The sequence below is a fragment of the Patiria miniata genome, unplaced genomic scaffold, assembly GCF_015706575.1.
Source record: "Patiria miniata isolate m_02_andy unplaced genomic scaffold, ASM1570657v1 HiC_scaffold_18, whole genome shotgun sequence".
NCBI classification, from domain to species: domain Eukaryota; kingdom Metazoa; phylum Echinodermata; class Asteroidea; order Valvatida; family Asterinidae; genus Patiria; species Patiria miniata.
The window spans coordinates 6,957,873-6,984,118 of NW_024037056.1; the positions used below are offsets into that span (position 1 = coordinate 6,957,873).

The 26,246-nt window shown below is 42.2% G+C and overlaps 3 protein-coding genes across 3 annotated transcripts; all 3 read left to right on the forward strand.

Moving 5' to 3' along the window:
- Positions 1-938: 938 nt before the first annotated feature.
- On the forward strand, positions 939-2,934 carry LOC119725139 (tripartite motif-containing protein 2-like; the record flags this gene model as incomplete). Its single annotated transcript, XM_038196501.1, has 1 exon — positions 939-2,934. A coding segment is annotated over one exon (1,941 nt), but the record flags the coding sequence as incomplete, so codon positions are not given.
- Positions 2,935-7,354: 4,420 nt separating this feature from the next.
- Positions 7,355-9,316, forward strand: LOC119724449 (tripartite motif-containing protein 55-like). The gene has a single exon (XM_038195511.1). The coding sequence runs from the start codon at positions 7,372-7,374 to the stop codon at positions 9,292-9,294; it is 1,923 nt and encodes a 640-aa protein (XP_038051439.1). The 5' UTR covers positions 7,355-7,371; the 3' UTR covers positions 9,295-9,316.
- A 3,028-nt stretch (positions 9,317-12,344) lies between these two features.
- On the forward strand, positions 12,345-14,493 carry LOC119724450 (E3 ubiquitin-protein ligase TRIM56-like). Its single transcript, XM_038195513.1, has one exon. The coding sequence runs from the start codon at positions 12,357-12,359 to the stop codon at positions 14,280-14,282; it is 1,926 nt and encodes a 641-aa protein (XP_038051441.1). The 5' UTR covers positions 12,345-12,356; the 3' UTR covers positions 14,283-14,493.
- Positions 14,494-26,246: the final 11,753 nt, after the last annotated feature.

Consider the following 26,246-nt stretch of genomic DNA (forward strand, 5'->3'; position numbering starts at 1 on the left):
TATTGTACTGGCTTTCTGTGGCTATTTTTGTTGTTGTTTTCAGTGGTTCATTGTTGTTTCAGTAAAGAACAGTAAAACAATTAATGGGACAAATGTATGCGCGAATGTTTTCATAAAGCATAATTTTGGATAATTTACAATATGAGAAAACCCTAATGTGAAGTGTTTGTTCAAAGTGACATCGCAGCAACAGCGCCGTCAGTTGTCAGGAAAAGCATGAAACATCTGAAATGTTTTTAAAAGCTGAGCACACTGTGCAAAACGTTTTATTCAAAAAAGAATGTCTCATATTTTGTGATACATTTCAGAGAAATGCATATTTGCTATACAAAATGTGATTTAGTATGACAATTATTTCATGGGCCTTTAACAAAATGGCAATCCTTTCTCTATAACTGGACCTTTTTCTTACCCCAAGGTCCCAGCAAAATTACCCCAGCCAGCACGGTAAATCTTTTCATTTTCCATTGATAGAAGGATCAAGTATGTGCAGTTAAGAAGTCTGTGTAATCTACATTGCATGTTGCGGTACGAACATGGACTCAATAATGTAAACAGCTGTTGATCACAATGTTCATAAACCTGACAAGTGACAATCAGCCGATTCCGAAATCATATAACGTTAGCCACTGTAAGTAATTACCATTGATGAGTTAAACTACTTTTATTGCCCAAAATGGAATTAGTAGAAGATCAATTTCACGCGGTCAATTCCATTCTATGTCTCCATTCAGATTGAAAGAATAAGGAGCCTCTGTAATCCAACTCAAAGGCTGAATTGATGCGGTGCTTTCTAGTTCTCAACACGTAAGTTTAAGTCAACATTTGCAGTTCACCACTAACCTCATCTAACACTAAAAAGTCCGATTGTTGGAAATACAGGGCGAATACAATGATATTTGTATTTTCAATCTTGCTTGTTTTCAGGTTGGTTGTGAGATAACCAGCTGAGGATGGCTGAGGCAGCTGAGGCCACAGCCAAAACCATGTTAGGTGAGATCAGCCAGGGTCACCTGGAATGCCCCATCTGCTTCTGTCGGTACAAAGATCCCAAGATACTGGACTGTCTCCACACCTTCTGCCTCAACTGTCTGGATGGGATGTTGAGCAAACAGCAGCCGAGTATAGGCAAGATCACATGCCCGGTCTGTAGGAAGGAAACCCCGGTGCCGGATGCTGGCTTGCCCGGTCTACTCGATTGCTTCTTCTTGAGTTCCCTGGTGGATGAGATCAACCAGCAGGAGCGGTCGCTGGAGACCCAGCAGCAAGCAACGACTTCACCAACATGTGACGAATGCGTAGAGGGGTTAGAGGCCGTCTCGCGATGCCTAGACTGCGTGGAAAATCTGTGCCAGCAATGCAAGACGGCTCATGAACGATCCAAACGCACCCAGAAACATCGGGTCACACCAGTTGAACACCCGGAGCAGAAAGAGGTTCCTTCGGCAGATCTCAGCCAGACGCATTCTCCGAAATGTCAGAAGCATGCTGACCAGAAGATGCAATTTTACTGCGAGACGTGCAAGATGCTGATGTGTGGCATATGCGCCACAATCGATCACCGATCGGCTGACCACCAGTTGAGTGAAATTGCCGACGCCGTCAGATCCTACTTTGAAGAAGTGAAATATGTCTTGCAGAAGTTTCAGAAGAGCAAAGAGGAATTCAAAGCTAATGAAGAGTCGGTTGAGCACGCCAGACACAGACTGAAAGTAATGGTGACCCGGGCCTGCAGCGAGATTCAAGCTAAAGAGGAAGAAGAGATTGCCAAAATCAAGAACAAGTCTCGATTGCTCAGAGACAAGGTCATTAAAATTGGCAAGAAGAGAGATGAAGAGTTTGAAAAAGTACACACCAACAACAAGAAGAAGATGGAGCGAGCAGAGGAGATCGAGGCAGCGGTGACTGACTTGATGAAACAAGCTGATGACTTCGAACTCTTGAATTTGAAGCCTAAGGTGATGCACAACCTGGAATTCCAGAAGGATCTACAATTTGATCGAGTAAAACACGGTGAATCTTTCATCGGAGTCAAATGTCAAGACGTTGTGCTCGACAAAGACCTTGGTGAAATACTTCATAAAGAGAAATGGAAGTTGAAGACTGAGTTTGGGAAGCAAGGAGACGGGGATGGAGAATTCAACTGGGCAAGAAGCGTCTGCTGTTTCAGCAATGGTGACATTGCTGTTGACGATAGCAACAAGAACCAAGTTTCTGTATTCACGTCTACAGGACAGCACAAAACCACATTTGATCTAAACGCATTGTATGGTATTTCAGTAACGTCGGATCTACTTTTGGCAAATTGTGAAGATCATGTTAAAGTTTTTGATATAAACTGTCAATTGCATTCGAAGTTCAACTTGTCGAAGCCTGATGCTGGGGATGAGCCATACATCCACACAAGCGATGCCACGGTTGACAATGAACATTTGGCAGTAGTGTTCAATGGGCAAAGAATGGTCACATCTCTCTACAATCTGGACGGATCGCTGATCAGAGACATCGCCAGTGCTTCCATATGTCAAGAGGATATTGCCATAAGCAGCAAAGGCCGTTTGATTTTCACACAGTACGACAGCAGTATATTACAATGCGTAGAAATGACAGGAAAAGAAGTGTTTGCTGTTCGCACTTCTCTGGAAGACAAAGAGGCGACACCAGCCGGTGTGTGCTGCGATGATGCAGGCGATATATACGTTACCTTTCATTGCGGTCCACACACAGGGAGCAGTGAAGTGCACCACTATGATTCCCAGGGGGTCTATGTTGATTGTGTTGCGAACAAATTGTTGTGGCCATTTGGCATTACCTTTTCCCCAAGCGGTGAACTTGTAGTGGCTGATCAGAACTCTGTCAAGATTTTCCATCGAATATGACCTTGCTAATAAGGGGTATGAAAATGGTTACGGAACTACCGATTTGGAGTAAGTAGAATAGAACGTTCATACACATCCAAACTCATAATGGTAAAGACACTTGTAAATGATCACGACAACAAATTTATGGTTATAACGGGAAGCTCATATACTCATAACCAGGCATGAAAAACAATCCGGGCAAAGTCTTCCGTTATAAAGGTTTTCATACACAGTCAATTACAGGCAAAATTACATTTGAAGTTGAACGCAACACCGTATTGTAAACAACAAAATGATACTTAAAGATGGCCACGTTAATGCGGCAAACTTTGACTAATTTCGAAGATTATATATATTTTAGACAATCTAAAAAGTCAAAAATAAATTAAATTAGGAAAGTTTCAACTGTAAAAATGAAAGTTACAATGATGCTCCTCTCGCTCTGCTAAAAGCGAGTGTTCAGAATGGAAAATTGCGTCGATGAGGGCAGCAAACAGAACAGCGGCTCTTGCACTCCACCAACAAAAATCAAAGCTGCTTCTGTATTGGTTTTTAACATGTTCAACGTACACGATGCGAGGATGATTCTTTTGTCATTGAATTCTCAAGCTTCCCAATATTTAATTACTTCTGTCAGGGAGAATATCTTTGAAAATAAACGGTACCTTTAATAAATCTACTATACCAGAAGCAGACGCACCGTCGGACAATAGGACAAAATTGTTTCAATTCAAGAGCAAATCGTATATCGAAATGTCGGAAATGCATTCACTATGCGCATGCAGGAGTATGACACAAAACAGTCGTTTGATTGTGGAGCCGTATACATTGACGTCATCAAAATTGGCTTGTAGAAGATACTCCCGACGGCTTTTGTTTTCCTTCTGGCTTTTGGCAGAGCTTCTTTATACTATTTCCTTTTCGCTGAAACTCCCCTTATTAAATTGCTGATAATGTAAACTGTTCAAATGAATATATATTTCACAGTTAGTCAATGTTCTACAAATTAAAGTGGCTGATCTTTAAAAAGGGCGACAAAATTATTACGCAACATTGCGTCTGGCTTGAACTTCTGTATGATAATTGTTTTAATGTATTGCATTTTAAAGCATCTGTTATTCTTTGTTGAGTTTTTTTTCTATTCGTATCTTAGGTTAAGTTAAATATATCCATAAATTTCTTTTGAATCTGATTCTATCACAAAATTATTAAGTGTTTTAAAGATGTTTTTAAATAGTTTTTAGACAGAATAAAAAAGCTGCTTGTATGTTGTTGCTCTTATACATATTTGTTTTGCGTAAAGATGACTTCAGAATGCTTCCCAAAGCCCTAAAAAAATAAGTTATGATCAAGTTTCGAATTGCTTTAATTAAACCTTTTACTTTTAGACACAAGACTCCGCATAGCCACGTGCTCACTTACAATTCAAACTGTGAGGAAATTTAAGCTATACCAAAGAACGAACAAACCTCAACCGACAGAACTTGTGTATAACTTAAAAATATACTCTTGATCTTGGATTTTAAAATCATTAACACCCGACCCAATAGCCTCCGTGCATTTGACGTGACATCTGAGGGCAGATCTTTATGTAACGGGAATGAGTTGACACTTGGTACTGTATTCATCACTAAATTTCAATAACATATCCTACAAGTACATAAATTGACAATCGGATTTCGAATGAATGAATTTTGTGATAAAAGTTAAGGCAACTGGAAGTTAAGCTTAACACCATAGTTACTGAACAAAAACTTTGATCTCGCAATGCTTCTGTTTTTGTTCTTGTCTGTGGTCTTTGTTATTGCTTTTTTTGTTTTTAAAGCATGGGCTACTCAGGTAACCTTTGTGTCGCATGTAACTATGAAGCTTATATTTTATATTGAAAACGAGTTTTTAATAAAGGTCAGAACTGAGGGCTGCGTTCATAAAGAATGATTAAGGGTAATACGGATGCACGGAAATACAACGTACGTGCTATGCTGAGAAAACGTAACTTTCGAACGGAAAATACTTCCTTTAAACACTGTAAATATGGCCCCTTTTCCGAAACTGTTATATTTTAGGGGTCACTTGGTTTGGACTTTCTGATTGGCATTTTGTTCGTTAAATATTGGGGACGAGGCAGTTGTTATCCATCCCTAGGCAACTGAGAAAGTAGGGATCGGCCTACACCGGGCTCAGGATACACTTTGTCTTCCTTCATCAGTTCGTTCACCATTCACGCGGTATTTAGATTAATTTCCACAAAATACTGTACGCCTGTAATCCCCTGGAAAGAAACATTCACAGAGCCCCCTCCCCCGGCTATCCCAATACTTTTTGTTTAAATAATAGTTTATTAACCGTATCAATGGTGTGTAGGGAACTCTACAAACGTCATACGCACGTGATATGCCTTTTCATACAAGTTGAACCTTGAACTCTTTGGTGCACTGCTATGTTGTGGCAAAAATAGCACAAGGTTTTTCCGGATTTGAGAAAAATGAGAAATATCTCCCAATATCAGTAGCCATTGCGGATGATATGAAGAATACTGGAAAAAACTGATTTGTTGACAGCTTCAGATTGTGTTGTAATCAACCACCTGTGCCTGAAATATACACCTGAGTCAATTACAGAAAGGTAGGCATATACGTTAGTATGGTTAGGGATGAGTAAGAGCCGGGATAAATTCCTCAAAAATCAGACACTGTTTAGACCTAATGACATGGACAAATTATGGTGATCCGCCATACTTTCTGGCTCACACTGAAGACCAAAATGCTATAGAATTGAGAAAACAAACGTCTTACCGTGAAGGAACGATTTTGCAATGATGATTATCATGAGAGATCCGACGTAGACCTAAACGCCAAGTACAGTAATTAAATTTCTTTTTGTAAGTTTTTGTTGTTTCAGTACAGGACAGTAAAACAATGGGACAAATTTATGAGCGAATGTTTTCATGAAGCATAAATTTAGATTTACAATTTGAAGATTAACCCTAATCGGAAGAGTATGTTCCTAAAGTGACATGTCGCAGCAACAACGCATGAAACATTTGAAATGAATAAAAAAGTTGACAGTGCCAATTTTTCTTCTTTTTATATCAATAAAGGATATCTAATATTTTGTGATACATTTCAGAGGAATGGACATTTGCTACAAATATGTTGCAGTATAAAAATCATTTCATGGACCCTTTATCATAACGACAAACCTTACTCTAACTTGACCCATTTCTTACCCCCAACAAAAGTACCCAGCCAGCACGGTTCATTTTCCTTTGATAGAAGGATCAAATATGTGCAGTTAAGAAGTCTGTGTCATCTACATTGCATATTGTGGTATGAACTAAATAATGTATACAGCGGTTAATCACAATGTTCATAAACCTGACAAGTGACAATCAGCCGATTTCGCAATCATTTAGAACCTTATAGCTAGTGTAACTATGGATGATAATTACAAACCACTTTTTTAGTGCCATCAATGGAATTAGCAGAATATTAATTTATAGCCGTCAATTCCATTCTATGTCTCCTTTCAGATTGAACGAATAACGAGTACGTCACTGTAATCCGACTCCAAGGCTGAATTGAGGCGGTGCATTCTCAAATGGTAAGTTGCAGTCGAATAGTTTACAATCTCGCAGCCTGATGTACAGAAACATTGACTGGTTTTTTGACATACACTTGCCATCTTGTTGCGAGGATGTTTTGGGGTAAACAAAGCATTCACTATTAAATCAATCTTTGCTCAACAAAAAAATACACCTGTAAGGAAAAAAATGACAATAGCACCCCCTCGAGGTGAACATGAATGTCAAATGTTATTCAGTTTGTTGTTTCGGTTGATGTATAGCGTCTCAAAGAATTAAATGAAAGTTAAAACCATTATTTACAAGAAGTGTCTTTGACCCAACATCCCTAACAATGGTAACCTTATGATACAGGAACCAAATTACAATATGCCCTTTAAAAGGTTACAGGTCACCCAATATAATTGCCAAATTTTAAGAAAATCAGCCAAAGAATATGAGTAGACCAACTTTACTCCGGTTGTGAAAAGATGAGGTATTTGCCTCTTTTTGACGCTGGGATATTGTGCAAAATTTGTCATCAGAAATCCTACAGATGAAAATTCACACTTCTATCCAAACGCTGAGAAGACGGAATAGTTCCATATGGGGACCTGTATCTCATTGACTTACATTAATGATGCATTCTAAATATCATACATTTGTTTGTTTTCCTCGTACACTGCTGGAGTTTTGTCACGATTTATGGTATTTAATTTAAGTAAAGGCAATTCAAGATCAAATCTAGAAGTCAAATTATTTCAGTAGAGTGGAGTCAAAACCGCGTTTTAAAGCTAAACCGTGTGCTGATCTAAGCCAGTTTATATTATCTTTGCAGTTTACCACTTAACTCATCTAACACTAAAAAGTCCGAGTGTTGAAACCAAGGCGCGAATAATTATTTTCAATCTTGCTTTTTCAAGTTGGTTGGGAGATAACCAGCTAAGGATGGCCGAGGCCACAGCCAAAACCATGTTAGGTGAGATCAGCCAGGGTCACCTGGAATGCCCCATCTGCTTCTGTCGGTACAAAGATCCCAAGATACTGGACTGTCTCCACACCTTCTGCCTCAACCGTCTGGATGGGATGTTGAGCAAACAGCAGCCGAGTACAGTCACGATCACATGCCCGGTCTGCAGGAAGAAAACCCCAGTGCCGGATGCTGGCTTGCCCGGTCTACTCGATTGTTTCTTCTTGAGTTCCCTGGTGGACGAGATCAACCAGCAGGAACGATCGCTGGAGACCCAGCATCAAGCAACGACTTCACCGACGTGTGACGCATGTGAGGAGGGGTTAGAGGCCGTCTCGAAATGCCTACACTGCGAGGAAAATCTGTGCCAGCTATGCAAGGCGGCTCATGTACGATACAAACGCACCAAGACTCATCGAGTTACACCAGTTGAAAACCTGGAGCAGAAGGAGGTTCCTTCGGCAGATCTCAGCAAGACGTATTCTCCGAAATGTCCGAAGCACGCTAACCAGGAGATGCATTTTTACTGCGAGACGTGCAAGATGTTGGCGTGTGGCACATGCGCCACAATCGATCACCGATCGGCTGACCACCAGTTGAGTGAAATTGCAGACGCCGTCAGATCCTACCGTGAAGAAGTGAATGATGTCTTGCAGAAGTTTCAGAAGAGCAAAGAGGAATTCAAAGCGAATGACGAGGCAGTCGACCAAGCAAGAAACAGGCTGAAAATAATGGTGACCCGGGCCTGCAGCGACATTCAAGCTAAGGAGGAAGAAGAGATTTCCAAAATCAAGAACATGTCTCGAATTCTAAGAGACAAGGTCACTGAAATTGGCAAGAAGAGAGAAGATGAGTTTGTTAAAGTTCACACCAACAACAAGAAGAAGATGGAACGAGCAGAGGAGATCGAGGCAGCGGTGACTGACTTGATGCAACAAGCTGATGACTTTGAACTCTTGAATTTGAAGCCGAAGGTGATGAACAATCTGGAATTCCAGAAGGATCTCCAGTTTGAGCGAGTGAAACACGGTGAATCATTCATCGGAGTGAAATGCCAAGACGTTGTGCGAGACAAAGACCCTGGTGAAGTACTTCATGAAGAGAAATGGAAGTTGAAGACCGAGTTTGGGAAGCAAGGAGATGGGGAAGGTGAATTTAATTGGGCAAGGGGCGTCTGCTGCTTTAGCAATGGCGACATTGCTGTTAACGATATCGATAACAAGCGGATATCTGTGTTTACTTCTGCACGACACTACAAAACAAAGTTGGATGTGAACGCAACTCATGGTTTTGCTTTAACGCCAGATGATCAACTTCTAGTTAACTGTGACGGCATTGTAAAGGTACATGACACAAACCATCAAGTAATTTCTCTATTTAAATCATCACAGACTGACGAAACGGGTCAACCGGCAACAGAGCTTACTGGAAACATTGCAGTGGACAAGGACACACGTGTAGCAGTGATTAACAAGAACGCAACGGTCACATCTCTCCATAATCTGGACGGATCTTTGATCCTAGACATTCCGAATACTGATATGATTCCAGAAGAAATTGCCGCAAGTGACAAAGGATGTTTGATTTTCACAAATTATTACAAAAGTACATTGCGATGCGTAGAAATGACGGGGAAAGAAGTGTTTACTGTTGGTATTTCTCTGGATGACGAAGAGGTGAGGCCAGTCGGTGTATGCTGCGATGATGCGGGCGACATCTATGTTACCTTTCAGTGTGGTGAAAACGTAGGAGGCACTGAAGTGCGCCACTATGATTCCCAGGGGGTCTACGTTGATTGTGTTGCAAAAGAATTGTTGTGGCCATTTGGCATCACCTTTTCCCCAAGCGGAGAACTTGTAGTGGCTGATCAGAGCTCTGTCAAGATATTTCATCGATTATGAACTCATACGGCGTATGGAAAAGATCACGACACCAACAGTTTTGACTAGAATGGGTAGAACATGACAATAATCTTGCAATGGCAAATTCATGATAATGTCGGGAAGCTGATGCAATCGTACAAGACTTGGAAAACTGCTCCGGTATTGTCTTTTTTTACACAGGTTTTCGTGCACAGTATTTTTTTTTACAGCAAGATGCTCATTTGAAGTTAAACACATTCGAATCACATAGACAAAAGGGAAATACTTACAAATGACGGCAAATATTTACGTCTCTATAACAGTGTGCCTCACGTTTTGGACTCATATGAGAGAAATAAACTCTATTGAGACATTTTGCCAAGTGGGCTCATAAAAAAATATGAGATCCGCATTCCTTTTAAGTGTCATGCTAACAATTTCTGTATGATAATTACTTTTAAAATTTCGTGGAGTTTTAAGCGTTGGTAATTTGCCCACTTTCCTATTATTCGTATCTTGTATGAATTATTCATTTATTTTAAAATGCTATTGAACTGTTTGAATAGTACATCTGCTTACAAATTATTACAGAAGTCTTCCAAGCCCCCCCAAAAATTCAAATTATTAAGTTTTTAATCGATGTAGATATAACTTTGAGATACACACATACGCATGGCCACGTGCCCACTTACAATTCCAACCGTGAGGGAAAAATAATGTATCGCAAAGCAGGGGAGCGATGTGGTTTGTGAAGGATAAATCTCAAAAGAAAATATTTGTACAATTCAGACTTTTTATTTCATTTTGTTTTTTTTATACAAAAAATAATGAATACATTTATAAAATCACTAACACCCGACACAATAGACTCCTTGCAACTGACGTCAGATGTGAAGGCAGATCTTTATGTAATGGGAATGAGTTGACACTTGTACTTTATTCTTCACTGAATATCATAAAAAAATCATATTGTACTTTGAAACCACATGTACATACATTGACAATCACTCGGGTTTGGAATGAATGGATTTTGTGATAAAAGTACAGTCGTCCGATGGATAAATAAATAGCCTACTATAGTTTAACGCTGAATAAAAAAATCTGATATCGCTATTCCTCTGTTTTTGTTCATGACTTTGTGCTCTTTGTTGCTTTTTATTCATTTTTTTTTTTTGATATGGACTACTCAGGTAACCTTGGTGTCTCGTGTAGTTATGAAGCATATATTTTATATTGAGATATGATAGAGGTCAGAAAAGAGGGCTGCTTTCATGAAGAAAGATTAAGGAAAATAAGGGAATACAACGTACCATGCTGAGACAACTACACTTTCCAATGAGAAATACTTCCTTTAAATACTGTATATATGGCCCCCTCTTTCTGCTACTATTATATCCCAGGGGTCACTCGGTCTGGACTTTCTGAATTGGTTTTGTTTGTTCAAATATTGGGGAATAGGGGGTTGTTATCCACTGATCCCAAGGCCGCTGAGACGGTGTCGATCTTGATGGGCCTACACTGGTTAAGGATATACACCCCATCATCCTGTAGTTCTTTCACCATTTACGCGGTATTTAGGATAATTGGCACAAAATACTTAATTCACGCCTGTAATCCCCTCGAATAACACATTCCCAGATCCCCCAGGCTACCCCAATACTTTTTGTAAAACTAATAAATTGCAAGTTAAATAACACTATCAATGGTGGATAGGGAACTCCGTAGTTTGACATCTACACAACGTCATGCGTACGTGATATGCCTTCTCATACAAGTTGAACCATGAACCCTTGGTGCGCTGCTGTGTTGGGCAAAAAATAGCACTGGGTTTTTCCGGATTTGAGAAAAGTGAGAATATCTCCCCATATACGTAGCCATTGCGGATTACATGAAGAGCTCTGGCAAAACTGATTTGTTGACAGCTTCAGATTGTGTTGCCATCAACCACCTGTGCCTGGAATACACACTTGAGTCAATCACGGAGAGGTAGGCATACCACAGGGAAGTGTGAGGAGCGGGAAAACTTCCTAAAACCAGATGACATGATAACTTATGTTGATCCGCCACACTTTCAGGCTCATAATGGAGGCCATATAATTACCAACGAAGCAAGATTTGGAAACATTGTTCGTGGGCAATAAAATTAAGAAAACAAACGGGTAAGACTAAGAGACGAAATGATTTTGCGGACGATTGCGATGTGAGATCCGACATAATGACAATCTTTACTCTATAACGTTCGTTACATCTTTAACAGCGTTTAATTCGCACGCTTAACAAACGTACCACGCAGCACAGAAATATTTCCATGTTCCATTCATAGAAGGATTAATTAGGTGCAGTACTAGTGTGTAATCTACTGTTCATGTTGTGGTGGTACCGACATGGACTAAATAATTATATATACATCGGTTCTATTACCATTGCCAATTTATCTAACATGACTTACTGTGAATTACATGCTAATACCATGGCCTGTTAACGCAAAACTGGTTTAGTATAAGGAGAATAATAATCAATTCACCAAATACGATTTCCAATCAATGTCAAATACCAAATACACCATGCAGTTGGTCGATGTTCATGAACCTGAAAATCAGCCGATTCCGCAATCGTTTTGAACCTCAGCTAGTGTGACTATTGATGAGAATTTACAAAACACTTTCAGTGCGCAAAATGGAATAAGCAGAATACCAATTTAAAGCGGTCAATTCCTTTTTTTGTCTCCAGATTGAACGAATAAGGAGCCCCTGTAGTCCATCTGTATAGCTGAGTTGATGCGGTATTTTCTGAAAAGGTAAGTTTCAGTCTAACAACTTACAATTTCGCAACCTACTGGTCTTCGGAGACACTAACAGTTAACATAAGCCCTTTAATGCTGCGACGATGCTTGGGGAAACAAATAAATCACATTATATCAATTTTAGCTTCATGATGTAGATAGCTTATTTTTTTTAATATATCCTGAAGAGGAAACATAATAGCACGCCCTCGAGGTGAACATAAATGCCAAATGTTATTCATTTTATTGTTTCGTTTATATAGCGAATACAATATTTTCAAACTTGTTTTGTTCAGGTTGGTTGTGAGATAACCAGCTGATGATGGCTGAGGCCACAGCTAAAACCATGTTAGGTGAGATCAGCCAGGGTCACCTGGAATGCCCCATCTGCTTCTGTCGGTACAAAGATCCCAAGATACTGGACTGTCTCCACACCTTCTGCCTCAACTGTCTGGATGGGATGTTGAGCAAACAGCAGCCGAGTACAGGCAAGATCACATGCCCGGTCTGCAGGAAGGAAACCCCGGTGCCGGATGCTGGCTTGCCCGGTCTACTCGATTGTTTCTTCTTGAGTTCCCTGGTGGATGAGATCAACCAGCAGGAGCGGTCGCTGGAGACCCAGCAGCAAGCAACGACTTCACCGACGTGTGATGAATGCGACGAGGGAATAGAGGCCGTCTCGCGATGTCTAGACTGCGAGGAAAATCTGTGTCAGCTGTGTAAGACGGCTCACGAACGCGCCAAACGCACCAAGACACATCGGGTAACACTGGTTAAACACCCGGAGCAGAAGGAGGGTCCTTCGCCAGATCTCAACAAGACGTATTCTCCTAAATGTCAGAAGCATGCTGACCAGAAGATGTATTTTTACTGCGAGACGTGTAAGATGTTGGCGTGCGGCATATGCGCAGCGATCGACCACCGATCGGCTGAACATAAATACTGTGAAATTGCCGACGCCGTCAGATCGTATCGTCAAGAAGTAAATGATGTCTTGCAAAAGTGTCAGAAGAGCAAAGAGGAATTCAAAGCAAATGAGGAGGCAGTCGACCAAGCAAGAAACAGGCTGAAAATAATGGTGACTCGGGCCTGCAGCGACATTCAAGCTAAGAAAGAAGAAGAGATTGCAAAAATCGAGACGAAGTCTCAACTTCTCCTAGACAAGGTCACTGAAATTGGCAAGAAGAGAGACGAGGAGTTTGACAAAGTTCACACCAACAACATGAAGAAGATGGAGCGAGCTGAGGAGATTGAGGCAGCCGTGACTGACTTGATGCAACAAGCCGACGACTTCGAACTCTTGAATTTGAAGCCTAAGGTGATGCACAACTTGGAATTCCAGAAGGATCTCCAGTTTGAGCGAGTGAAACACGGTGAATCTTTCATTGGAGTCAAGTGCCAAGACGTTGTGAGCGATAAAGACCTTGGTGAAATACTTCATAAAGAGAAATGGAAGTTGAAGACCGAGTTTGGGAAGGCAGGACACGGGGATGGAGAGTTCAAGTGGGCAAGAAGCGTGTGCTCCTTTAGCCATGGCGACATTGCTGTCAACGATATCAACAATAAGCGGAAATCTGTGTTTACTTCTACAGGACAGTACAAAACAAAGTTGGATGTGAACGCAACTCATGGTTTTGCTATAACGCCAGATGATCAATTTCTGGTTAACTGTGACGGCATTGTAAAGGTACATGACACAAACCATCAAGTAATTTCTCAGTTTAAATCATCACAGACTGATGAAACGGGTCAACTGGTAGAACGCATAACCGGAGGCATTGCAGTGGACAAGGACAACCGTATAGCAGTGGTTAACAAGAAGATAACGGTCACATCTCTCCATAATCTAGACGGATCTTTGATCCTAGACATTCCGAATACTGACATGTCCCCAGAAGATATTACTGTAAGTGACAAAGGACGTTTGATTTTCACAAATGTTGGTAGCAACAAATTGCGATGCGTAGAAATGACGGGGAAAGAAGTGTTTACTGTCAGCACTTCTCTGGGTGACAAAGAGGCGACACTTGCAGCCGGTGTATGCTGCGATGATGCAGGCGACATCTATGTTAACATTTACTGTGGAGTCGCAGGGACCGGTGAAGTGCGTCACTATGATTCCCAGGGGGTCTACGTCGATTGTGTAGCGAAACAATTGTTTTGCCCAGCGGGTATTGCCTTTTCCCCAAGCGGAGAACTTGTGGTGGCTGATTTCAATTCTGTCAAGATATTTCATCGAGTATGAACTGGCTAACAAGGCGTATGAAAATAATGACGACTGATATGAATGATCGTCAGATGAAAAATAATGCTAATATCAATATCTTTACAACATTACACGACACGGAAAACTTTCTTCATAAACACAAAATGTATAACAGAACAAAATCACACATTGACTTCAAACGCACCGTAAAAATGACGAACAACATACATGTATATTTAAAAGGACCGAAAACTGTTACCGTGTGTAAAGCAACGCGCCTCACTTTGTTTCTACTCAAATAAGATAAATAAACACTTATGTCATTTTGACTGGCTCTTGAAAAAGATAACACCCTTTTGTGTCATGTGTGTCATGCTGATTGTTATTCCTTCAAGGAAAACCACTTGCGAAATGTAATGAATCGTTAAGCGTTTGTCATTTCGTCCTTGGTAATTGGTGAGTGTTGCATGTTCTCAAGTGTTTTACAGCGAGTTCACAGTGTCAAGGCAGAGTCAGGGCTGCTCTTAATTATTGCTCTTATTTTTTTTCTACGCAAAAATGATTTCGGAATTCTTTCCGAGCCCTACAGAAAAGTAATATGATTATAAAAACCTTTTGATACAAGACTACGAATAACCACGTGCTGCACTTATGATTCCAATCGAGAGGGAATTATAATGTATCGCGAAGTGGCGGCTTCTAAAGGACATACCACAAAGGCCTTAACTCTGAAAACAAGTGTATATATGCTTCAACATTATAAATAAGATAAACATGAACATTCTTCATGTAAAAATCAATACTAACACTAACTTGCGACCATCCGAAAGCAGATCTCTCTTCTTTCCTTCGTCAATGAGAACAGAAAAGCGTGTGTGTGAATAAAAAAAACCTGCCCCAGTTGAACACTGGTGCATGAATTGCAGATGGGTCGGGTTTCGAATGGAATGGTTTTGTGATACATGGTGTTGGCATCTGGCACATGAAATAAACACTATATAGTAACTGAACAAAACCTCTCATCGTACTTTTGTTTTTTGTTCTTTTTTTGTATTGCTCTTTTGTTAAATATACACTTTTGCGTAGAAATGAAGCATAAATCTAATAATGAAAACGAGTCAATATCAGAGACATAAAGAAGGCTTGTTCACGAAGAGAGTTTAGGGTTAATAAATTGCCTGGAAATAAAACGTTAAACTCTATGCTGAGAAAACTATACTTTCACACGACCATTTCAATTAAATAATGGACAAAATAATGTGAATTTTGATGGTAAAATCGTGAAATTTTGCTAGTGTGCACGGTTCAGACTTAAAATGGGTGGGATTTGGTTTTTTTTTTTTTTTGGGGGGGGGGGCAGGGTGTGAACGTAAATCTCGTGCCAACAGCTTACGGGAAAATTGTAAATTCCAGACACTGAAAATTCACATGGTTTGATGATAAGTTACACTGGGGGCGATGACACTAGTTGTGAACATATGCAAATTAAAATGTTACAACTAATATCCACAGCTACACAACTTATCAAAAGTACTATATTTAAGTTGTCATTTTGAAGTTCCGGATCGGCGTGTTGTTTGTCAGTAATCTGGGTTGGTGGTGTGTAATATCCAACCTAGCGATCTGCCCGTGAGAAAGCGGGAATAGAGGCCTGTCTTTTCTCGATTCAATGTGTTTTTTGACAATTAACTTTATGTTTTGATTAACAACTGACACAAAATGCACGCACTTAACCCCATAGAATAAGGCATTCCAAGCTCCCTGCTCATTTTCCCAATTGAAGTTTTGTGTTAATATTATTGTATAATCCCTGTATCAATGGCTGGTAGGACCCTCCGTAGTTTTGAAGTCTACTCTTTATCATACGACGTATTTGAACCTTGACCCCATCGGTGCGCAATACCACAATTAGCGCTGGGGTTTTCCGGGTGTGAAAAATGAGAACTTCTTCTCGTATAACATGCAATTTCTAGACATGAAGTGTTCTTGCGAGAATAACATATAATTTTTAAGAGCTCCAGACTGTCTAGTGATCCATCTTGATCCTGAAATACTTGAGTTCTATGACAGCAAGGTGGGTGAATTAATACGAACAATTATGCAGGCCAACGGTACATTAATCTAATTCACTCTGCAGACCATAATACCAACGAGGCTGAGTACATTGCAGTCGATGGGCAGTCTGATGATAGGCAGTGGCTGTTGGTTACTGTGGATCTTTTTCACTAAAAATTGTTTGAGCAATGCAGGGGCTGCTAGAAATCTAAGCACGGATTTGAAAACTTGGTCATGTAGACAGTAAATCAGGATATTAATGGACTGCTTAAAACGGGACTCGTGTTGAATCCGAGGAAGGTCTTTCGCCCCCCCCCCCCCACCTTCCCCATCCCAGATCAGGGATCGACTTAATTATTTCATCATGTAAGGAAAAAAGGTCCAGATAGACGCACTGATTTGTGGAACGAGAACGGTATCATAAAGGCAAAATACACGATGAGTCATGTTTTAAAATCTAGGGGTCCGCTCATAAGTCCGACGCCTCATAGGTCCGACGCCTCATAAGTCCGACAAAATCGCATCCCCTAAACAAATAAAGGCCCATAAGTCCGACGCCTCATAGCTCCGACGCCTCGTAAGTCCGACAAATTAAACGCCTCGTTTTTCCGTTGTTGGACTTATGAGGCATCGGACTTATGAGGCGGAATAAATACATTTTAAGCCTCATAAGTCCGACGCCTCATAAGTCCGAAATTTCGGACATATATGAGGCGTCGGACTTATGATACGGCCCCAAATTATAATCACAACCCATATCCTAATCTAACCTCTTCTTACCATCACATCACACTTAACTTCTTTATTATCATTTTGTATTTGGATCAAGTGGGCTATTGTTAATGATCCTGTATAGTCTTGTAGTGAGCGCGGAGTAGCGCCGTGGGGCTTGAGTCTCGTTGGGGGCGAGTTGACATACACACACACACACAGCGGAGATTAAGTTTCACCGGAGAATCACTGATTATTTATTCATTAATTAATGTTCATTCGTCTTCATTGGTTGCTCAGGGTCGAAGGGAAGGAGGTAGCCAGTCGCTGCACCAGGCTAAGCACGACAAACAGTAGCTTTCATCATGATTTCCAGTGGTATTCGGGGGATTTATCTCTGTATTTTCCCCAACTCGGAGACCATTCCTCTCATCTCTTCCCGTGACTGACACAGATTTCTATTCTTCTCGTTTTCACTAGTATAGTTCCGGAGCACTGCCCCGCGAAGCCTGTTTACCGCTGTCTGGGTTACCTCTCCCTTCTCTTAGAATAAACAGCTTTTGTATCACTCTAAAGAACCTTAGTAATATACAAAGAGTATACTTAACTACCAAATTATGTAAGATACAGTCTTTTATAAGCACCAAACAATCATTAATGAGGCCCTATATTATCTTACACGACACCGAATGCCAGTCTTTGCAGACATATCCCTGCGCTGCATGGATACACGTTCTATTTTTAGAATATTGTGCACACACCTGGGAGGCCAGCTTTTGGCAATTTAACGGTGAGTAGGCGAGCGCCCTCTGTTGGCCAAATTTGTGAATGATCAACAACAAATCACTATCATAAGTCATTTCTCCACAAACTCCCCTACTGAATTGATCTTCTCCTGGAGATCACCTTGATTTAAAGATTTATAAACGCTAACATTACTATAACAAGTTAAACACTAAATAAAACATTAAGAATAAAGCTTAATGCTTAAACAATGTGTCTGGTTCCTTTTGAATATTTACCAAAATTTACTTTCGAAAAATTTAACAAGCTGTCTGAGGGTTCTCTCGTATTGGGACATTCCCCATCGATTGAGGTGCACACCGTCCAGATTAAAACGTGGGTGCTTCAAACCACGGTGATGCCAGACCCACCAACGGTCCTCCTTAAGAGTTTCCGCTTCAAGCAGCTTGTTGAAGACCTCTGCCTTCTCATTAAATTCAGAGACAGATACTTGATTCTGCCTCATATTACCTGTACGTGGCAAGACAGGCAAAAACACCACTACACAAGGACTAATACCAAACCTTGGCAGATCCCGAACAAAGGAACAAAGTAAGTCAAACACATCCTTTGATGATACACCAACTGTACCCAAATCATTAGTCCCTAGATCAATTATCAAAATAGAGGGCTGTACTCTGGCAATCATACGGTAATAACGACAACGACTGGCATTAATGCGACTTAGTGTCAATCCTCCTTCCCCCAAACAAGAAAGAGGTACTCTTTTCCTCTCTAAATCTATATTTACTGTTGCTTCTCGCCTTCCTGAGAAACGCCTAACAAAACTGTGTCCAAATAACACAAATCCCATAATGGTAATGCTGCTAGAGGGTATCTCCCCCTCTTCAACTCGAGCTTCAAACAATTTGTCTATATAAATCATGCAATCTATAATCTTTAGATTTACATTCTTCTGGAACTGAATACATTTTGTAATTTCAAAACCCAACTGGTAATGCTTATTTACCAAGTGGTACATCATGTACATGCATACACCGGCCTGAGCCGCATGGACCATTTCCAAGTGAGAAGTAGAGCAAGGCGACCACATGGGGTCGGATTCACTCACAGGAAGACTGGATACCCCAAGTCTCTTCCACAGAGTATGTCCGAGTCCCATGCAGCCACAGGCTAAACCCTCACACCAAGACTATTTCAGAACAGAGCAGGGCAGCCTGTGTGGGTTTGAATGAACACCCTTAGTTCTTCTCCGTGATGTTCTCCGAGGTTGTTCGTGATCTAACTCTGAGACCCTATGGGGCTCCCCTACTTTATTATCCTGTACCCCTCGGTCAACTGCTGAGTTACTTGGTTCAGACTTGGTCACAATAAAGTCGTTTTCGGACTCATCACTACTCTCAAAGTCATCGCCAGACTCTGGATCTGCAAGTGGATCCACTCGTAAATATTTACGGTTGACCGTCTTCTCCGGTCCTCCATTAATTGGTCGAATGCGATATACATCCCCGTGGACATTCTGCCATGCCACTACATACGATTCTCTACAGTATGCGTCTTCTAGTTTGTGACGGCCCTTGAACGCGCATTTCCTTAAAAGAACTCGTGAACCCACTGGTAAAGGTGCCGCAGTAGCTCTGTTACTATGTGCGTTTTCGTTCTGACGTGCTCTTTTCTCTACCCTCTCTTTTACCAAGGCCCCTACTCTCTCAAGCAGCTCCGATTGTTCCCTGACAAAATTCTGTTCCCAATTACTATCTGTCCGACCCAAAATTTGGTCCAATGGAATCAATGGTTCCCTTCCGAACATTAATGTGTACGGGGTTACGCCGGTGGTGGAGTGAGGTGTGGAATTGTAAACAAAAACAAGGTGTGACAAAAAGTCAGGCCATCGTTTGCGCTCGTGTTCGCTGAATGACTTGATCAATCCAAACAAGGTTCTATTGAATCTTTCCGTCTGCCCATTTCCTTCCGGGTGATACGGCGTTGTTCGTGACTTTTTGATACCATACAATGTGCATAGTTCACGGACCAATTCCCCCTCAAAATTCCTACCCTGATCGCTATGCAATCTGTTTGGGATGCCGAATCTCGTAAACCAACTGTCTCTGAGCACCTTAGCGACAGTTTCGGCACATTGGTCCCTACATGGTACAGCTTGAGTATATTTCGTGTACACATCGGTCATAACAAGAATATCCTCGTATCCACCACGACCCCTGTCAATCTTAACAAAGTCAATGGCCAGTACTTCCAAGGGCCTGAAAGCTAATAAGTGACGCATCGGAACCTTCGGAATGGGTTCGGACACCTTCGCCGCCACACAACGTTCGCATTTCCGTATGTGAGCCCGCACATCTGCGGTCATGTTCGGCCAATAAACGCGCTTGCGCAAAAGTGAACTCGTTCGTGCAACCCCCTGATGACCCCAACCATCGTGGCAGCCTTCCATAGCCCTAGAGCGAATGGTGTCGGGCATAAGTATTTGAAATACCTCCCCAACCACAGGATCTTCAACCCTTCGACACAGGACACCGTCTCGTACCGCAAAGCGCGACCACTGCCACAACCAATGCTTCAACCCTGGTGGATCTTCCCGATCACCGTGTACTACTTCTCCCGGTGACCAACTCTGGTCCCAGCGTTCCCAAACAATACTCAACAATGGATCAGACCTTTGAAGAGCTAAAAGCTGCTCACTCGACCAGGACGGAAAAACTCCTGGTGGACCGGATTCTAACGGCTTATCCTTCGTGAACGCGCACTTGGAATTACATGCACCTACATGTAATGGAACTGAAGTTGAATGTGTCTTCGTTTGAAGAACACCTTCAACTACCTCATGGGAGCAGTTTCTCGGATGCCGGCTTTAAGCATCCGCACAACGATTGCTGGCGCCTGACCGATACTTAATGTCAAAGCTGAACGCTGCAAGCTGTGCTGCCCATCTCATTTCACTGGCACCCAACTTAGCTGTGTTCAGGTGTGCCAACGGATTATTATCCGTTAAAACTGTGAATGTGCTTCCGATCAAATAGTCTCGAAATTTATCCACGACTGCCCACTTCAAGCCCAGCAACTCAAGCTTGAACGAACTGTAATCTGGGTATTTCGACTCTGCACCCCTTAAACCTCTACTCGCATAAGCGACAGGATGAAGCCTCCCCTCGTCATCGCGCTGCACCAAACAAGCACCCAGCCCCTTTAAGGAAGCATCAACTTCAAGCACAAAGGGTCGCGTAAAATCAGGATAGGCCAACACTGGGGCCTGCACTAACAATTGCTTCAGCTTCTCAAACGCAGCCTGCGCCTCTGAACCCCACTTAAACCCAGTGGTCGATCGAGGTTTACCCTTATTGACAGGAGGCAGCACAGCATGCAGCGGCGCAGCCACCTTGGCAAAACCTTCTACGAAACGACGATAATAGCTCGCCAGGCCTAGGAACGACCGAAGTTCCTCTGGCCCCTTTGGCACTGGCCAATCCTGAACACGTTGTATCTTGTCGCTATCGACCGAGATTCCCTGTGCACTGACAACATGCCCGAGATAGTGCACCTCGCTGCGAAACAAGGAACACTTTTTGCCCTTAATTTTCAAGCCGAACTCTCCAAGCTTAGAGAAAACCTTGTCTAAGCGTTCCAAATGTTCTTCTACAGTAGAAGAAAACACTAATATATCATCTAGATATATCAGCAACTCTGATAAGTTCATGTCGCCCAAACACTGCTCCATTACCCTTTGAAACGTCCCTGGCGCATTTGCCAACCCGAACGGCATTCGTGTGAATTCGTATAACCCAAAGGGAATGCGAAATGCTGTTTTCTCTACAGAACCAGGATCCATGGCAACCTGATGGTAGCCATGAGCTAAGTCGATCGCAGAGAAATACTTAGCACCCTGTAGAGCCTCTAGTGACTCCTCTATGCGCGGTAGAGGGAAGGCATCGCGAACAGTCTTCGCGTTTAACTTTCTGAAATCGATGCATAGACGCAACGAACCGTCCCGTTTTCTCACCAACACGACCGCACTTGCATAAGGACTCTCACTTCGTTTTATGATCCCCTGATCCAACAAGTTTTGCAAGAGGGTCTTCACCTCCTGGATACAGTGAGGTGAAATCCTCCTATAAGGTTCATTAACCGGAGTGTTATCCACCGTGTTAATTCTGTGAGGGATACGGTCGCAGTATCCAACATCAAACTCTCCTTTTGAGAACACGTGGTCATGCTTCTGTATGAGACGTGCAAGCTGCTCCTTCTCCTTACTACTTAAACTGCAAGCAGTAAGATCTAAACCTGGAGGCAAGAAATACTTGCTTTCATCTGAGAAGGTAAACTCTTCTCTTTGCTGTTCTGAGCCAGACTTAAATGTGTCTTCATTCAAGTTTCTCGGATTTTCAACCAGTACATGGTTGACTGACACACTCACACCGGATTGTGTCTGATTCAACTCGATACAATCGGAGATTGAAGTCTCAACCACCGTTGCGAGCTTCGAGTATGGTGGTATCACCATGGATTGTGTTCCCAAGTTTGCAATTACAACCGATACCGTTTTTCCGTTTGTGAGTTCACATGAGTCGTATACTTTAGCCGCTGCGCTCAAATTACATGTACTACTAGTTGCACCTTCTGACTGTACACCGAATTGTGTACTTTCCACCATCACAACTTTGTTCCTAAACACATGAACTGGTGCCCTAATGTGACAACTAACGGTCTTCACCTGCCGAGGTGGAATGGCTATTTCATGTCTACTAGTACGTGCAGCAACTTGGTTTACAACACTTGAATCTTTAGTCCCCCTATCAGTCTGTTTACTTTGCCCTTTGGTAAGCCTATACCACTGGAGAGTCACATTCCAAGCTTCACTGTCACCTTGTCCTTGTTCTACAGCAAGATCCTTTAACATTTCTAGAACATTACACCCCAAAATCAATGGACTGTTCCGACGATTTAGCAATCCACCGTCGCAGGAATCCTTTACCACTAAAAAATTAGCCTCAACGGTTTTGTTAAAAACAGTAAGCGGTACTTCTACATATCCGGTGATTGGAACCTCCAAACCACCCACACCAAACACTTCAAGGTAAGTACCCAGTGGTTTTATACCCCTTATTTTGTCGGCCAAATGTTCCTGATAAAATGTCTCACTCATTAGGGAGGTCTCTGCGCCTGTATCAAGAATACACGTGGCTGGCACTCCAGCCAGTGTAGCCTCAGCTCGAGGGCTTTCTTTAACTAACTTTGTTAGTAATTCGTCCGCAGACAACTTAGGCAACGCTCCCTCCCCAACAAGTGCATTACACGGCAAAGGCCCCTTGTGACTCTCCTCCACCACCCGGCCCACGGAAGTGGAGGCCTTTAGTTTAACGCAGGCTTAGATTGACTGTCAGGTGCTTTTGTGGCACCTGCTTGACCCAATTCCATGTTTTGGGTTCCAATTCTGTCAGAGTTTTGCTGGGAACGACATTGAGACTTGTAATGACCCGGCTTTCTACACTTATAACAAATCACTGACCGACCTGGGAACTGACTATTCCCCTGTGGACCGGCTTGTTCTGCCGCCTGTGTGCGCAGCATGCACTGCATCAAGAACGTAATTTGTTCCTGCTGCTTGCTCATTTGACCTAGCATATCCTGCATGCATTTTAACATGTCAGACTGTTGCTGTTGCAACTTAGGGTCTACACCCGCTGATAATGTATCGACCTTAACACCTATATCAAACGACCTATCTACACTATCATCATTGACCGGACAATCTACATCTACATGGCGCACATGACTGTGTTTAGCCTTGGTAGCGACTTCGAAATCTTTGAACAATTCCAGTGCGGCATCTCTGAAATGGTTAAAGGTTTGGCCAGAGTTAGACAGCTGCAATCTCTTCAGCTCAAATCGTGCGCTTTGTCCGCGCGCTCCTGCCACAAACTGATTGATAAGAGTTTTGTCCTTCAGTTTTCCTAAGGAATCTCTCTCATCTTGGGGAGCTATGCGCAAAATTCTCTCATACATCCTAATTAAGGCACGGGAGAAATCCATCAGGGACTCATCTTCTAATTGTCCTCTTTCAAAGAAAACCTTCTGAAGGGACTGTAGTGTCTCCCCTCCCCCAAACTGGTTATAAAGCAGTTTAATCAAGAGCGAGTGATTGGATTTAACATCTTCCCTACTTTTTACTTCTACTCGCGCAGGTCCAGCCAAATGATCAACTATCACTTGAGCCTTCCCCTTCTCTGGGATGTTGCACTGCCTACAGTAAATATCAACTTCCTCTAACCACTCCTTCAGAGTCGGGTCTCCTGCCCTCACTGGCTTTCCCTTAAACCGCTCAAGTTTGATCGGTCGTTCCCTGGTGGTACTATTCTGTTTTAACGCGTTCGCTAGTTCCGAGACTAACTGAGTCATTAAACTCGCCTCCGTTGCCATAGTTGTCTGAACTATCCTAGCTACACACACGCGCAAGTCCACAGCGCACACAAAATCAAGTATCAAAGCCAGAAAGGACCCCCCCCCAAAAAAAAATTAATGGGAAACTACCAAGCCCACACAGACTGCCACGCAACAACTGTCTGAACTACACAATTACTGGCCCCTTAACCGTGTATGCATGCACATAACCTTGAATGAATTTACCCCACATTCAAACAGTACCCGCTAATACACAATTCCCATGAAATTAAACGCACACACTAAGAAAATCAATGTCAATTGGGCCTAATTAACAATGAACAATACCGCTATTAAACAGTTCATTGTCGACTCCGTCTCCGGTGCATTTCTCCACTTCAACACAACTCCTCCGGGTAGAACCACTGATGCTTGAATAGCCCGTCTGCACCGTCGCTCATCAACACCGTTGGACCATGCATCCGACGCGATCTCCGGCTGCACACCGTGTCGCTCCTGGACTCGCTCCCCGTCACACACCCACAGCGTGCGGTCGCACGCCCGATGACTGTGGCGAAATCTTCAACTTTTGATCGAGTCCCAGTCGTCTGCACTCACCAAACACGGCCAAGAGAACCAGTCCGATGGCTTGATGATGACCCCGCAGCATCTGCAAAACTATAGTCCCGCCGAAGAATAACTACAAACACCCCATCCGTGTTACCAATTTGTAGTGAGCGCGGAGTAGCGCCGTGGGGCTTGAGTCTCGTTGGGGGCGAGTTGACATACACACACACACACAGCGGAGATTAAGTTTCACCGGAGAATCACTGATTATTTATTCATTAATTAATGTTCATTCGTCTTCATTGGTTGCTCAGGGTCGAAGGGAAGGAGGTAGCCAGTCGCTGCACCAGGCTAAGCACGACAAACAGTAGCTTTCATCATGATTTCCAGTGGTATTCGGGGGATTTATCTCTGTATTTTCCCCAACTCGGAGACCATTCCTCTCATCTCTTCCCGTGACTGACACAGATTTCTATTCTTCTCGTTTTCACTAGTATAGTTCCGGAGCACTGCCCCGCGAAGCCTGTTTACCGCTGTCTGGGTTACCTCTCCCTTCTCTTAGAATAAACAGCTTTTGTATCACTCTAAAGAACCTTAGTAATATACAAAGAGTATACTTAACTACCAAATTATGTAAGATACAGTCTTTTATAAGCACCAAACAATCATTAATGAGGCCCTATATTATCTTACACGACACCGAATGCCAGTCTTTGCAGACATATCCCTGCGCTGCATGGATACACGTTCTATTTTTAGAATATTGTGCACACACCTGGGAGGCCAGCTTTTGGCAATTTAACGGTGAGTAGGCGAGCGCCCTCTGTTGGCCAAATTTGTGAATGATCAACAACAAATCACTATCATAAGTCATTTCTCCACAGTCTCATTTTCGTGCTGCGGTACCGACATAAAAAGTGAGGTCCTGTAATAAGAACTGAACCAGACACTGTCTTCTGAGTGCTCGTCTAGTGCCTGAAATTCCCAAGTTTTTGATTTTGATGACACCCACGACAGGCCAATTTTATGAATATGTATTTCCATTGATCAATTCTATGTTATGTCTCCATTCATTCAGATTGAAAGAGTAAGGAGTCCCTTGCATGCCACACCGAAGCTGATTGCGTGCGATATTTTTTTATCAAAAGGTAGGTTTGTTTATAATAATTGATAAGTTGAAAGCACTATACCAAAAAAGATTGTTTGAGAAAAAAAAATGGGGGAAAATCCTCAAACCTTCTGCCAGATTTTATGAAAATTTGACAACGAAAATAGAGCAAAAAAACATAGTGTTGATAGGGATATGTAGGCTTAGTAAAACAAAATGTATTTAATCGAATGCAAACAAAACTATATTCGGTTTATTAAGGGTAGTATTTGGGGGAAAGCTGTTATCGCAAGGAAATGATACACGTTCCTCTTTTCATGAAAATGACAACACACTAGGCCCAACGATTTTACAGGATGCTTGATTCTATATTATTTACTTGCAATCATGTAGGATATTCCATTCTATATTGGCAGGTTGGTGGG